Source organism: Nesoenas mayeri (assembly GCF_963082525.1).
Source record: "Nesoenas mayeri genome assembly, chromosome: 1".
NCBI classification, from domain to species: domain Eukaryota; kingdom Metazoa; phylum Chordata; class Aves; order Columbiformes; family Columbidae; genus Nesoenas; species Nesoenas mayeri.
Window position 1 is genome coordinate 109,423,075 of NC_137541.1, and position 14,780 is coordinate 109,437,854.

General features: G+C 37.7%; 1 protein-coding gene across 1 annotated transcript; it reads left to right on the forward strand.

Annotated features, from left to right (window-relative positions):
• Positions 1–145: 145 nt before the first annotated feature.
• Positions 146–14,374, forward strand: EIF2S3 (eukaryotic translation initiation factor 2 subunit gamma). Its single transcript, XM_080363154.1, has 12 exons — positions 146–472; positions 2,788–2,851; positions 3,304–3,431; positions 3,551–3,672; positions 5,063–5,157; positions 6,334–6,492; positions 7,745–7,879; positions 8,790–8,884; positions 9,784–9,928; positions 10,360–10,529; positions 11,514–11,686; positions 13,933–14,374. Exons 1-12 carry the CDS (start codon positions 404–406, stop codon positions 13,994–13,996), a joined length of 1,419 nt encoding a protein of 472 aa, XP_080219280.1. The 5' UTR covers positions 146–403; the 3' UTR covers positions 13,997–14,374.
• The last annotated feature ends 406 nt before the right edge of the window (positions 14,375–14,780 follow it).

Below are 14,780 nucleotides of genomic sequence, written 5' to 3' on the forward strand. Positions count from 1 at the left end.
CTCCGCCGCCCCTCACCGCCCTCAGCCACGACCGTTACTCAGCGGCAGGCGCACGGCGCACGCGTGAGGCGCTCTCCCGCCGCCCCGCCCCGCGCATGCGCACGCCTCGGTGGCGGCGCCGGCGCCGGCGCACGCGGAGCAGCCGCTGCGGCAGGCCCGGTTGCATCACCCGACGCGAGCGCGACGGGGGTCCTTCTCGAGGCTGGCCCGCGGCGCGCCTGAGCCGCTTCCGCGCCGCGGGGGGGCTGGTAGCGGCCCCGCACCGCCCAGCGCGGCGGGTCTGTGAGCCGGACGCCTGTCCCCCGGCCGTCTGGTGCCGGTCTGCACTCCGCCGCTGGCGGCACCGAGAGGAGCCGGGGGTCAGGCGCGCGTGCGAGCCTCCTCACTTCCTCTTCGGGCCAAGATGGCGGGGGATGAGGCGGGAGTGACTCTGGGGCAGCCGCACCTCAGCCGGCAGGACCTCGCTACCTTGGTGAGACCCGCCTGGCGGGCGCCCAGGGGACGGGGGCAGGTGGCCGCGGACACTGAGGAGCAGCGCATGCGGGTGGCGGAGCCGGGGGGGGCCGCTGAGGATGGGGGGTGGGCGGGCGGCGGCGCTGGGAGGCTGAGGGGATCCGTGCCTCCTTCCAGGCCCCGCTGTGGCCGTTGTAGCCGGGGAGGTCTGAGGCGGCGCGGGAGGCGGCGGTGCTGTGGGGACCGAGTTGCAGCTCTCTGGGTCCGAGGGATGGCTGAAAGCAGGCGCCGGCAGAGCGGCGGCGCTGGGAGCAGGTTAGGCAGGTCGCTGCGGGTTTGGCGTAGTAGGATGAGGCGCTTCGATTGCTGGTGAGATGAGTCTAAAGCTCAGCGAGTTGGCGTCCCGGCTTTGCGAGCGAAGTCTTTGTGTGACAGTGGTGGAGACGTGCAGTTTCTTCCTCATAAGGGCTGTCCTGTTTTAGCGATGTTAAAGGCTCTTCTCTTCCCAAAGTACAGTTATAAGTTGGTGTTCAATTCCTCAGCAGGCTCGATGGATTGGCTGCCAGCCCTGTCTCGGTTGGCCTACCTAGAAAATTTTCTTGCCTACCGAGAAAGTCAGTTGCAGTAGTCTCTTGCTGTGGTAGTCTTGCCTATTAAATGTGTTGCCTGAGCTGTCTCGTTTATTACACATATATGCAGACAAAAGCAGTGGAAGGTCATATTGCTGCCTCTGGTGTTAGGTAAACTAGAAGGGCCATATGTTTTTACAATAATAATTTTTCATGTTTGTGGGCTTTGAGTACAATAATTCTTTTTGTGTTATAGCTAAGCATGTTGATATGCGTTAGGGAAGCACAGTAATTTTTAAAAGTTTCTTCACTAACTGTCGTTGTCGACCATAGTGTTTGCCAGTGAGAAAGAGCACATATAGGCGTATTTGGAAGGTCAGCAGGAATTACCTTTAAGGCCTATACTATACTTTTCAGTTGGTTTTTGAATGCTTACAGCTGGCTGGAGCTTAGAGCTGAACTTGGCCTTATGCTAGTCTTGAAGACAAAATTGCATGTGTGCATAATTGTGTGCACCAGGAGAATTTCTCGTGATGGCAGGATTTGCATCATGCTTGCATGCTTGTCACCCTACTAGATGATGCCATCTGCAGGTCATTTTCCGTCATTGACTTTGTTGTGTGTAGTCATTTAAAGTTAGATATACAAGAAATACAAATTTAATTGCCTGTGTTAGGTGGACAAAACTTGTTTTGTATTGAACATGAGCATTTTGTTCATGTAATACTAGAGAATAGAATGAGTGAGCGTACATTTTTACACAAATTGTGTCAAATAATATTGTTATGCACAGAACATGCATGTAACAGTGTAAATAATACATGATTTAAGGTAAATTAATGTGTATGTGTTATTTGTACCTTAGCAAAATACTTATATCCTATACTGCACTGAGGACTCTTTTGGCATGTTGAATCTTTGTTTGAACTAAGCAGCTCATCCATGCAAATTTGTGCAGGGATGGAAAATAACTGTAAATAGTTTCAAAAGTAGTACAGAGGAACATTATAGTGGATTTCAACATTTGTCCAACATGTGTCAAAAAAAACTTGAAAAAAAAAACCAAAACGACCCTTTCAGAGTCGTCTTTTTAGCTATATGGAATGTATTTATAAATGTTGTGATTTGCCAGATGCTACCAGTATGTTCATGCAACAGTCTGTTTAGGACAGCAGATTTTTTTTCTGGTACCTAAAGGAGCAATAATAGTATTTGAGGAGAAAGTAGTCATTAAAAAAAAAAATCCATTGCATTAACGAATTCTCTGGACTCATTGACTCCAAAGTGTTAGTTGTAATTATATGTCAACTGTAATGGGACCTTATATCAGGTAAACAACTGTTTATTGTCAGACTTCTGTTTTTAAAACGTACATGCAGCTCACCATGTAGCCCACAGAAAGTTAATTTGAATTTGTCTGTTATGTGTAATATAAGTGTGGGGGTAGTTGGGGGGTTTTTGTGTGTATTGGAGCTTCTTTTGAGGTTTTTTGTTTTGTTTACTTCCATTGTTAATACCTTGCAGCCGATACCAATTTATGATCGGTGATTTGATTTGCAACTTATACTGATTTACAATTAGGGTTTTGTTTGCTTTTTGTCCTATTTCACATACGTAAAAGACTAGAACGCATATCTAGAATTATTTTAACGAGCTTGGTTGGATTTTGCTGAATAGAACTACTGGATAATTTTTAAGAAAATACATATAGCACTCTAAACATTTAGATACAAGGTGAATAAATTCTAAAATCTCCCTCATGCAGGATGTTACCAAGTTGACGCCTCTTTCACCAGAAGTCATCAGCAGACAAGCAACAATTAATATAGGTAAAATCCAACTTCTAAAAAAGAGGGGTGCATTAATGTGACTCTTTCTGGTGCTTATTCAGTAGCATATAGTACCTATGTGAGAACATTTTTAAGAAATTCTTACTGAAACAGACTCACCAAGGCGCAGGAAGAGACTTGTCAAACTCTTTTAACTTGAAAAGAACACTGTTAAGTGACATGGGGAGTAGTTGCTAAAGCAAAGTTTATTTTACCTTAAAGTTAAGCACTGAGATGAGTTTAATAAAAATGCAAAATCTGTCCATTGGGACCTCAATTTAGAATCTTGCTTGTTTGAACAAAAATGATGTTGAAACCCATACATGCTTCTGATGGGAGCTCTGGACTTAGTGGTTGCAGAGAGTTTGGGGTAATTATGTGTTGATCATAATGAAACATTGCATAGAATTAAAATACTGGTTTATTGACAAACATTTGCTCTTAAAACATAGGTACAATTGGTCATGTAGCCCATGGAAAGTCGACAGTAGTCAAAGCTATATCTGGAGTTCATACTGTCAGATTTAAAAATGAACTGGAAAGAAATATCACAATCAAGCTGGGTTATGCTAATGCAAAGGTGAGTCATTATCGGAAATCTACCAAATATGTTAATATATTTCAGGGTGGATGTAAGCTTATAGGTAACTAACCTTTGATGAATTAAACTTTTTCTCAATTTTTAAAAACAACTTACAGATTTACAAGCTGGATGACCCAAGCTGTTCCCGGCCAGAGTGTTACCGATCCTGTGGAAGTAGCACTCCAGATGAGTTCCCTACAGATATTCCAGGCACCAAAGGGAACTTTAAACTAGTCAGGTAACTGCTGTAAAATGAATGGTGTAAATTGTGTTTACTTCCTTTTACATAACAGAAAATAGTCAGGATTGAGCTGTAAAATGAAGGAGTTGTTATGGCAGACCACATGTTCTTAGGTGCTGGGCACCCCTAAACTAAGGTATCACCTAAACTGCCTTGTTTTTATTAGTTGCGATACACAGTCCATGGTAGAGCACAGCTGTGTCTTCTGTCCTCGGGTATTCACAGGACTCTGAACTGATTTTTTTCTGCTATTAATGTAAGTACATTTTACATCCACTAGAATGAGAACTAATGTGGACCTCACAAATGCATCTTTAAAATCCCTTTCTGGAGGGTGAACTTTGTTGAAATGTTCTTTCCTAGAGGCAGAAAACTTTTCCAAGTTCTTAAAATGAATATATGGAGGTCTGGTGCTTAATGTGAAATCAGGCCTGTGACTGGAAGCCAAGTGTTCTTTATTTCTTCGTTTCTAATAAAGCACAGCATTGTGATTATGCAAGCATATTAACCACAACAGTTCTTACACGAGTCTTTAGAATGATTGCTCAAATGAGAGTAGCCACAAAGACTGTTGGATGACAAGATTCCTAGTCCATGCTTATGTATAGAATACATATAGTGATGTAGTCACGTATTTCCTTCCTCTCTTCAGATTCCCAGTAGAGCACTTTTTCTCACAATAACTTCCGTTGGAGTGTGACCATCATGCAGCCATTGTTAAACTATTGGTTAAGCTTTCTTTATCTTACTGCTTGTTTTCTTGTAGTAGATTTTTAACATTGTCAGTGAAGCAGCAGATTAGTCTCTTGCTTTTTGGTGGCATGCTACCAGGAAACAAAGATACTTCACTGAATAGGTTCAAACAGGAATGTAGTGAATTGACTATTATGGTCTGCACAAGAAAATCATAAGGTTGGAACTAAGGGCTGCAACACTGTAGATAAATCTTTGAAGTGAAGTGCAATTATAACTCTGTAATTAGACATACAATTTTCTAAAATTGGAGAATGGGAGACATCTTTTAAAAGATATCAGAGAAGTCCTGTGTGGTGTTTGTTTGGTGTTTTGTTTTAATTCTGGTACATTTAAATCTAGTGTAATTTACAAATAAATTTGTGAAATATTAAAGCAGTACCTAATGAGGATATATGGTATCGAATCTTAAAACTCAGAAAAACTATTCAGTGGTTTTTGTGTTTTGTGTTCTTTTAGAATGGTTTTGAAAATACTTTTACGGTATTCTCAGCATCTATCTTGAAATGTTTGTGTATCTAGATATTTTAAGAATGCTTTTAAATTTGTGTCTGCTTAGCCACTCACGTGAATCAGTCAGAGAAATTGTTGATAATTGGCTTTTGCATTTCTTTTTAACCTTCCTCTACAACAGGCATGTCTCCTTTGTGGATTGTCCTGGCCATGATATTTTGATGGCTACTATGCTGAACGGTGCAGCAGTAATGGATGCAGCTTTACTGTTGATAGGTAATGATTGCTACACAAAAGCAAACCTCTATTTTTTAATATTGTGCAGCAACTTTATATGGGTTTTTTAATTTAGTGGGGTGGGATGAGAGATTAAAACAAACTGATGCTTTTGATATATGTTTAAGAAAATAAAGTAATATTACAATGAAAATGTACCCTAACAAGCTGTTTTTCTTAAACATTGCTATACATTATTCTGGTAGTTGCCCCAATCAATAGAAGGTAAGATGAAACCTTGTAGTTGTATAGCACTGTAAAGTTTATTATTTTATGGGAATAGATTAGCCTTTGCCATACAGGAGAGTCCAGAAACATCAGTACAGCAGTAAACTGAGATGAAAATGCCCAAAATTAATGTACAGGAGATTTATGTTGATTCAGACAATTTTTTGTTCTGATTTGCAACCAATAGGAAGTAAGTAAAACTGATTTTTGTATGTCTATAGAACAATTTAGTGCTCTGCAGTGATAAATAGTAATTATCTTACCTAGATAGGACATGTCAACAAACAAGAAAAATAGCTTCAGATATTGTAGTTTAAATAGTCTGAGATAGCTGATGAGCTGTGACTCCTTCTGCCTGTTTAGATCTAGAAAGTGTGATAGACCAAACTTCAAGTGAGATAACCACCATAATGGCACATCAGGCCAAAGTTGGCTTCTTGGATGGCTGAAATCCAAACAATGCAGATAACTGCTTTGTTCACATACTTGATATATTTAGTGTGTGTCCTGTAGAGTTTGAGGATCTTGGCATTTTTATGGATTTAGTGATAAGAAAATGCCATAGAATGTTAATGTATTTTTTGAAAGGTCAGTTGTCCATTATGCTACAGTCTGTAGTGAGACGTCTGAAGACCTAAAAGATGGAACACGTCAAGTAGACGCAAGTTAGCTCTCAGTATCTTTGGAAATTTTAGATGTGTGTTTCTGGGAGCAAGTAGAATGCAGGGCCACTCTGGCAACCTCTCATCTGTCATATATAGCATGGATGCTACAGCCAGCAGTTCTGGGGAGGAGTGGTGCTTATTAACTTGGATGTTTCACATGTAGCTTACTGAGAGGTAATTGTCTTTTTTTTTCATGAAGATAAAATGGAAAGTAGATGTCCTAACCATATGAGTTTTGTCTGTTTTTATAGTTTCTATATTGCAATCACTTTTCTTCTTTCAGCTGGTAATGAGTCATGCCCTCAGCCCCAGACCTCAGAACATCTAGCTGCTATAGAAATCATGAAACTGAAACATATTTTGATTCTACAGAATAAGATTGATTTGGTGAAGGAGAGTCAGGCTAAAGAACAGTATGAACAGATTCTTGCATTTGTACAAGGTAAGTTTTCAACAGCAGAAATCCAGTTAGTGATGGAATTTCTTCAGTGTTAGGGCATGGACAGAGTGGTTTTCTATACGTTTACAGAAAAGCTTCTCTTAATTAGATGCTGCTGTACATAGTCTGTTAATGTAAAAAAATAGACTTTTGGAGTTGATTCTTACCTATTTCAGGCTGCTTACATACAATAATATTATGGCTGTTGGTCAGAGCTCTTGATGTAAAACTAATAGCAATAGCTCTTGTCTAGTAGCTTTCACTGAATTTGTGGTTCGTTCTTCGTATTGTCTCTTCTTGGATTGTTTCTTTACTGGGGTTATACTGTGATTTTACTGCAGTGGAGGAGAGAATGGAGCAGTACTTGTTGGGACACGTTGTAGGTATAAATGCGTCAGTTACTTTAATCACAAAAGATGGTTTATTGGCTCTCTCTGTCCGTAAGTCCAGTTCAGACAGGATTATCTTACTTTCTCCATAAAGTTCTGCTTAACTTTAGTACATTGCTTTGAGTTTCATCATTCCTAGGAGCTTCCACTGTTTTCCCTGCTTATCTCCTTCAGCTGTGGTTTGTGAAAAGCTGCAGAGCTAGATTGTCACCAATAAGAGTAGCCAATAGGTCTCTTTCTTTTTTCTTTTTTTTCTTTTTTTTTTTTGAGTTAGAAATCGTTGCCTTACATAAGCTGTTCATAACAGCTATGTCAGGGTGGCTTGGTAAGTAAATTTGGAGTTCTTTGTGAGAACATAGATACAATTAAAAGTAATAATATTTAACAAGCCTTGATAACTAAATTAATCCTTCCATAATTAGAATATTTCTAAATTATGCATTTGTATTGCAAAACTTAGAAAACCTGGATCATTAAATTGATAGGAATTTTAGTTTGTCAGAATGAGATTTGACTGTAAAATGAACACCGATGTATCCAACACTGAGATATCTGATCTCTCTGAAATTATCTGAAGAATATTTCTGATCACGATGTAAGAAGTGAATTCTTTAGAGCAGAAGGTTATCTTGCACAATGTTCAGAGAGAAACTGTAAAACTCTTCAGTACACACCAACTGCCTTGAAAAGTAGGTCTGGCTGGTTTGAGCTAAAATACTGAAGGGAAGGCTAAATTCTCTGATACTGCTTTTGGAAATATATATAAAATGTGCCTTGAAATTCATTAGTAATTTTAATGACAGAACGCTTGGTAATGTTGTTGTAAATGCTGTATTAAGTCTTTGTTAAACTTGATGTTGGTTTAGGCACAGTTGCCGAAGGAGCTCCAATAATTCCAATCTCAGCCCAGCTGAAATACAACATTGAGGTAGTTTGTGAGTATATAGTGAAGAAAATCCCAGTCCCCTTGCGAGACTTCACATCTGAGCCGAGGCTTATTGGTATGTAAACGCTTAGGTCTGGGCTTTTTTGGCTAACCATTTACTACGTTTCTGCACTTGGAATAGCATTTTGCTGAATGCGCTAAAGAGGTGGGTTTAAAAGGAGCATTTAATATGCTTTTAAAACTTGGATATTTTCTGAGAGCTGTATTGTTTGTTCATAGCTAATTGCTATAGTTAAATCTATTTGAGGTGATTGCTGATTTTTGTGCATATTATATGTGTATGACAGCACTAAAATGCAATAAAGATGAGAAACTTACCTATATCTTAAAACATTCTTTTAGTCACTATGAATTTAAATTTGATTTAACAAAGTACTAACAAACTGGTGAATTTGAAAATTAAAGTATGTCCAAGGAAATTGTACAGTTAGCCTGATTAGATTTTCTGTGTTAGTCATCTCCTAAAGGTCTCTGTTTTTGTCTAGTGTATTTTGAAATTCAGTTCTGCTAGAATGAATCCATTTGTTTGCTTTTTTTCCTACACAGAACATGGGAGACCTAGAAAACACATACTCAGAATGTGTAAAAATTGACTACTTTAAACCAGTGTTACAATATTCACAGCCGACATTGTGACTATTGAAGATTTTTTAAATCTAGTTGATCATTACTTTCTTTTTCAGATACTGATATTTAACTTAATTTTTGCTCTGCAAAAGCAATTTTTAAAGCCATTTGTGTATATGAGCAGCTTAAATGGTTTTGAGAACAAAATCAACGATATACTTACAATTTCAGATTAAAATATTAATAATATTTTAGTGTTATCCCTGAATTATGTTTTTATATTTATAAATATGTGTATACCTTAATAAGGATAGGGAAGCAAAGTTGCTAAAGAAAGGCACTAATCGTTTAAAAACATGATCTTAAATATAGACTTGGTTATGGTCTCTTCTTTTCAGTAATTAGATCTTTTGACGTCAACAAGCCTGGCTGTGAAGTTGATGACCTTAAGGGGGGTGTAGCTGGTGGCAGTATTCTAAAGGGTGTTTTAAAGGTAACCTTTTCCCTCTTCTTTTTCTGGAGATTTGTAATGATAATAGTGAGTAGAGTTTTTGTCTGCATAGTACAGAATGAATCTGGGTAATTGAATGTCTTTTTAAACCAGAATACGGTCAGATGGCACCTATCCTTTCTGTTTCTGCCTCATTTTTACTTTATTATTTTAAAATACTAGAAGAAGAAACACTGGGTTTTTTTTAATAATGTATCTTTGATACCATAGTCTTAACTTTTGCTAAGAATGATACTGATTTGATATTGCTTACAAAAATTAAGGGAGATAATTTTTTTTTCAGTCTTACCACTTTTACTTGTTGAATTACTGGGGAGAAAGAGGGGAGCAAAAGCACTTCAGTTACCTCTGAAGTGTGTGGGGGGCTGCCCACAGGTCCCACTTCTCCATTTAAGTATTCTGTATGTTTTGATTTTTTTATTTTCCTTGTGGGTTACTGTAAATAGATGGAAAATTTAAAACTTGCTCTGTTAGATTAGAAAGGAAACTTCATCTTCAAACATTTATACAACTTGAATTTTCTTTGTCTTGCACTTTATTGCTGCTGATCAGTTACACTGATTGAATTAATTCAATTTTTCTCAGTGCTGTAACATTTCTAAATAAAATTTCATTTAAAAAATAAATTTAAATACTGGAATTAATGTCAAAAAATATTATCTGGTAAAGCAGTTTTGGAAATTGTATTGGAGAGAAAATCAATTGTTACGTTGGCTACAAGATACAGAGCAACAGAAGTCCTAGAACTTCTACAGTAGCCCAGAATCAAAGACTTGTATAAACAGTAGATCCTGGGATAAGTAGGTCTTATCTGTGACTAGTTGTTAGCTTTATGTTCCTGTGAAACAATCAGTTAATCACTTCTTCACTTTTGTAATTAGGTGGGTCAGGAAATTGAGGTTCGGCCTGGTATTGTTTCCAAGGACAGTGAAGGAAAACTCATGTGCAAGCCAATCTTTTCCAAAATTGTGTCACTCTTTGCTGAACACAATGATCTACAATATGCTGCTCCTGGTGGTCTTATAGGTAAGAATTTTATCTCATGAAAAGATTTTATTCATGCTTACTGAAAACACTTGGTTTCATTCAGCAATTCATTTCAGCATAGTGAAAAAAAAAAAGCCTTTGAGTAATTTCAAATAATTCATATACATAGGGAGAGACAACACAGGTGTGAAAATTATGTATTTAATAAATAAAAAAATTTCCTCAATGTCACTGGTCAATGCAGATCAACTTGCATTGTTAATTATACCAGCTTTAACAGTAGAATATTTCTTCATCTGTTCAGACAGAGCTCACAGTCTTGCCAATGTTCTGCACCTGCTGTTCAGGTAATAGGGAATTCCCAGTACATTTTCAGTTTGTTGGTTTTAGATCTCCTTTAAATACTTTAATATGCAAATGTGACAGCTACCTTTCAGTTACTCCTTGTGACTTTCCTTGTTGTGTTGTAGGTGTTGGAACTAAGATTGATCCAACTTTGTGTCGAGCTGACCGAATGGTAGGCCAGGTTCTTGGTGCAGTTGGAGCACTGCCAGAAATATTTACAGAGCTAGAAATTTCATATTTCTTGCTGAGACGACTACTAGGTGTACGCACTGAAGGAGACAAGAAGGCTGCAAAGGTATGTTCCCCTTTGTGTTTTGTTTGGGTTTTTTTTCACAATTTCTCTTGTGCTAAGTTTTAGCAATATGTACTTTTGAATTTCTGTAGTAATTTTGTCTCCCTGTTCATGTGTTCTTGTCAGAAAACTTATCTGTATATTTAATATTATAGAAGAATGCTTTTCAAGGGAGTAATTCATACTAGAGTAGTTTAAAGTAACATAAAGTACTTTTGTGGCTTGAAGGTAAGTTTTATTCTGAACATATTGGTAGTTGATTTCCTTTGCTATCAGCCTATTCATTTGTGAAAAAATTAGTTTTATACACATACTGATCTACTTCCTGCTTACATGCTTTTTGTAGGTTCTCTCTCTGAAGAACTTTTAAAGCTAAGTATTTTTGAAACACTAGTTGAAAATAAACTAAATTTGATGCATGTCACAGTCTCATGTTCAATGATCCATTTTACATAAATCAAACTAAAAGATCTGTTTTCTCTGTTAGCATTAAAATTTATAAACTGCTTCATGCAACAGTAAGTTAAGTGCTTCAGCACTCTCTGTCCTCTGAAATGAATTATTTTTGAGATAGCATTTTGATGTATGTAGGCATAAGGGAAATGAGAATATCCAGATTATTTAAAAGAATGGCATAACATTCCAGTTTGTAGCGCTGCCTGAGACTGTGCCTTTAATACAGTATATGCAATCTGCAGTATGTTTTATAGAAAATGTAGAGAAATCCCAAGAAAGTATATCATATTAAGAACCTGCAGTACTACATGCACAACATATTTACATATTTGTCCTTTCATGTATGAACTTTATAAACAGACATTGTTGTTCGTGGTTTATGTGGGGAGATATTTATAATTCTTGCATTTCTCAGCTATATCTTTTTTTGGTGGCAACTAGGTGACAGGAGATACGCAATATTGTCTGTGGAATGTGGGTGTTTTTAAATACTAGAGCTTATGTTTCATAGTTTTGTGTGTCTGTCTTCAGGTGCAAAAATTATCGAAGAATGAAGTTTTAATGGTAAACATAGGATCCTTATCAACTGGAGGTAGAGTCAGTGCAGTAAAGGCTGATTTGGGGAAAATCGTGCTAACTAACCCAGTGTGCACAGAAGTGGGAGAAAAAATTGCCCTGAGTCGAAGAGTTGAGAAACATTGGCGGTAAGTTGGTGCTAAATTGGTAGAGTACGTTCTTGTTATATTATTAACAAAAAAATACATGGATCTCATTTTGTTCTAGAATAGGTAAGTATAACGTCAGTTTACAAAATTCCTTTAGATTCTCCTAACACCTTGACACCATTATTATGGGATGCTTCATTTCGTTTCTAGCCTCTTTTGAAACAAGCATTATAGTGGGTAGGTATCTCTTACTTAACAGACAAGGAAACATATGAGGTTCATGGATTGTTGCCATGCTGTGATGGAGCTTAACAGTAGGCTATTGCAGCAGCATGGTTTGAAAGTTCTAGTAATACTGAGCCAAAGCCTGTCTTTAAACACACCTAAGTTGGTAATGTTCAGCCTCTGGAGCTGTGTGTGACTTCTAGTGCAACCCTGAAGTAATAGCAGGGGAATGGAGGGAAGGACCTTCTACAGTTTGAGTTTTTTCTGTACTGTGAGTAGATAGGAAACAAAAAAGTATCAACTGGATTGACGCATTCAAATTACCAGTATAAAATGGCCAAGTGCAAATCTGGAGGCTGAAAACAATGAGCAGAATTGGATGTTTTTTACATTTGGTGCCACACTTCTCTTTGTAGGAATATGCATACTGTACCTATTATGTGTTCTATTAAGACTACATGAATATCATAACAACATAACAGTATTTAGATTCATTGACCCTGCACAGCTCTTGTAGGATGAGGGGAAAGTATAAGGAAACATAGCCATTTATACAAGAATTCCCTATTGTATGAAAATGAACTGAGCTTTAAGTATCCATGGCTGTGTGTTTCTTTTTCAGATCAACGGGAAAGCATAGATGAGAACTCAGTGCTTGCTGTTTTAGAGTTAGCTGACAAATTAGAGGTTATTCCCTGAAAAAACTCAAGGAAAATATAACATCTGTTGAACAGAGTGGGGGGGGAAAGAAAAAAAAGACACAAATTAAGTCAGGGGAAGCAGAAGGAAGAGGAGAAACTATTTATATTGGAAATGATGCAGTTATAGACTGACAGCCTGTAAATTTTAATGTGTCTTTTGTTGCTTCTGTAGATTACTTCCCACATGAAATACGTGACCAAATTTTGCCAAAAATCCCACTTGTCTCTGGTTTATTTGGTGGGCAAGTAGCAGCAGCAGCCTGCTGTAAACATCTTGTTATTAAAAAGTTGCCTGCTATGCTGTATTAAAAGGACAAAAGAACAACATGAAGGAGACTGAAAGCTGACAAAGGGGATAGGAGGGAAACTGGGAAGAGCAGCATAATAAAATCCAATTGGAGTAAAGATAATATGCAGTTGATACGGTGAAAAGGAACTTGTAGCCTGAGGCAATGGAGTACTGAAAGATGGAAGAAAGTGCAAAAGCAAGAGATAAACAGGAAGTAAAAATTAGAAAGTAAATATATGGAAGCACAGAGGTTAAACAGCAAATAGCCAAGTAAACAGGATACACTAGTGATTCCAAGGAACTGTGAATTCAAAGGTGGACTAATTATAACCTGTGGATAGGGTCCTAAAAGTGGGAAGTGCTGGGCTAATATACTCCAGTTCTTTTTCTGGTGGCCAGAGACAGGTTCTACTGCTTAATAAATTAAACTGATATGCACAGGTGGTTTTAGTGTATCTCCGTGCCAGAAACTGGAAATGTTTTAAAGGCAGTTGTGTTAATAATATGGACTGCTTGCTGATTGTGGAAATTGACATAATCTTAATTTATTTTTACAAGCATGTTTTTCAGAGCCAGTAGTGGCCTATAAAAGGGGCCTTAATGTTGCTGACTGGAAATAGTAGAACTTACCTGAGAGTTGAGTTGCCTTTTATAGGTTATGTGTTCATTGAGAGTTACAGCTCTGTTTATGATCTTACTGTCATCTTGTCTGACTTTTCATATTTTCATTTATATCTGAAAGTAATGCAGCGCTGCAGGCATAGCTAAAGAGATCAAGTTGTGAATAGATTTACTGGCCACCAATACATAAGTTACAAAATTTTCAGATTTGTAGTTTAGTGTTCAAAGATGCATCCTTACCTGTTTACAAACATACTGATGTTCTCTGTCCTTCATCTTTCTTCATTCTTGTTTCCACTAAGCAGTAGTAGATATTGTAGGATATTTTGGGTGGGAGAGATGTGGAGAAAATTCAAAATGTGAGAACTGAAGGCATAATAAGGACAGAAGCACATTGATTTATTCTGGATATTTCTGACTATTAATATAAACTGGTTTTCTTTTTGCAGTTTAATTGGTTGGGGTCAAATCAGAAGAGGAGTAACAATCAAGCCAACTGTTGATGACGACTGAAGAACAAAAGAGAGTGCTTCATTTTTAAAGATGAAGTGCCTGTTTCTATTTTGGAGGGGGTATATTTTCACAGTGGAATTGGAAGCTGTGCAAACATTATCTTTGAGTTGTATGGCTGTCCTTGTACATTTTATTGAATTTTACCCTCTTACTAAAATACTAGTCACTATCACCATTAAAAAGTGTAAAAGAATTGGCGTAGAAGTGGGTTTTATTATCCACATATTGGTAGAAATCATTTGTACATGTCCCGTGGCATGTCTAATTTATATTATTTTGTGTTTCAGACATATCTGTTTAATATCAGGCAAGCCAGCCCCAGTGTAACACAAAAACCATAAATCTGGTATTGAAATAAAATATTGCTTATTTTCCGTTCATACACTTTTTTTTCTGAGTAACAAAAGGCTGCAGTGATTGTTCAACTAGTGCAAGAATTAAAAGCAAAAAACCAAACTCTTCTTGAAGATGCATCTTTCTGCACATCTTGATTTGTTCAGACAGCTGTTTACAACCAAAACTTTCTTCCTTAGTATGGTTCTGACTTTAGGATTCAAGCTGTATTACACTTTGTAAGAAGGATGTCAGCATTGACTGACTCAAGTTTATTACTTCCAGTATTACAAGGAATTTTGTTTAAACTCCCAAAGAAGAACTACAAGTGAAATGGACCTGAACTGGCAGTACTGGTTTTGACTTTATTTTAGAATGGATTTATGAAAAGAATGTGATTGATTTGAAATTGAGCTGTTTGTCATTGTGGAATTCTGCGTGGGTGACCTGG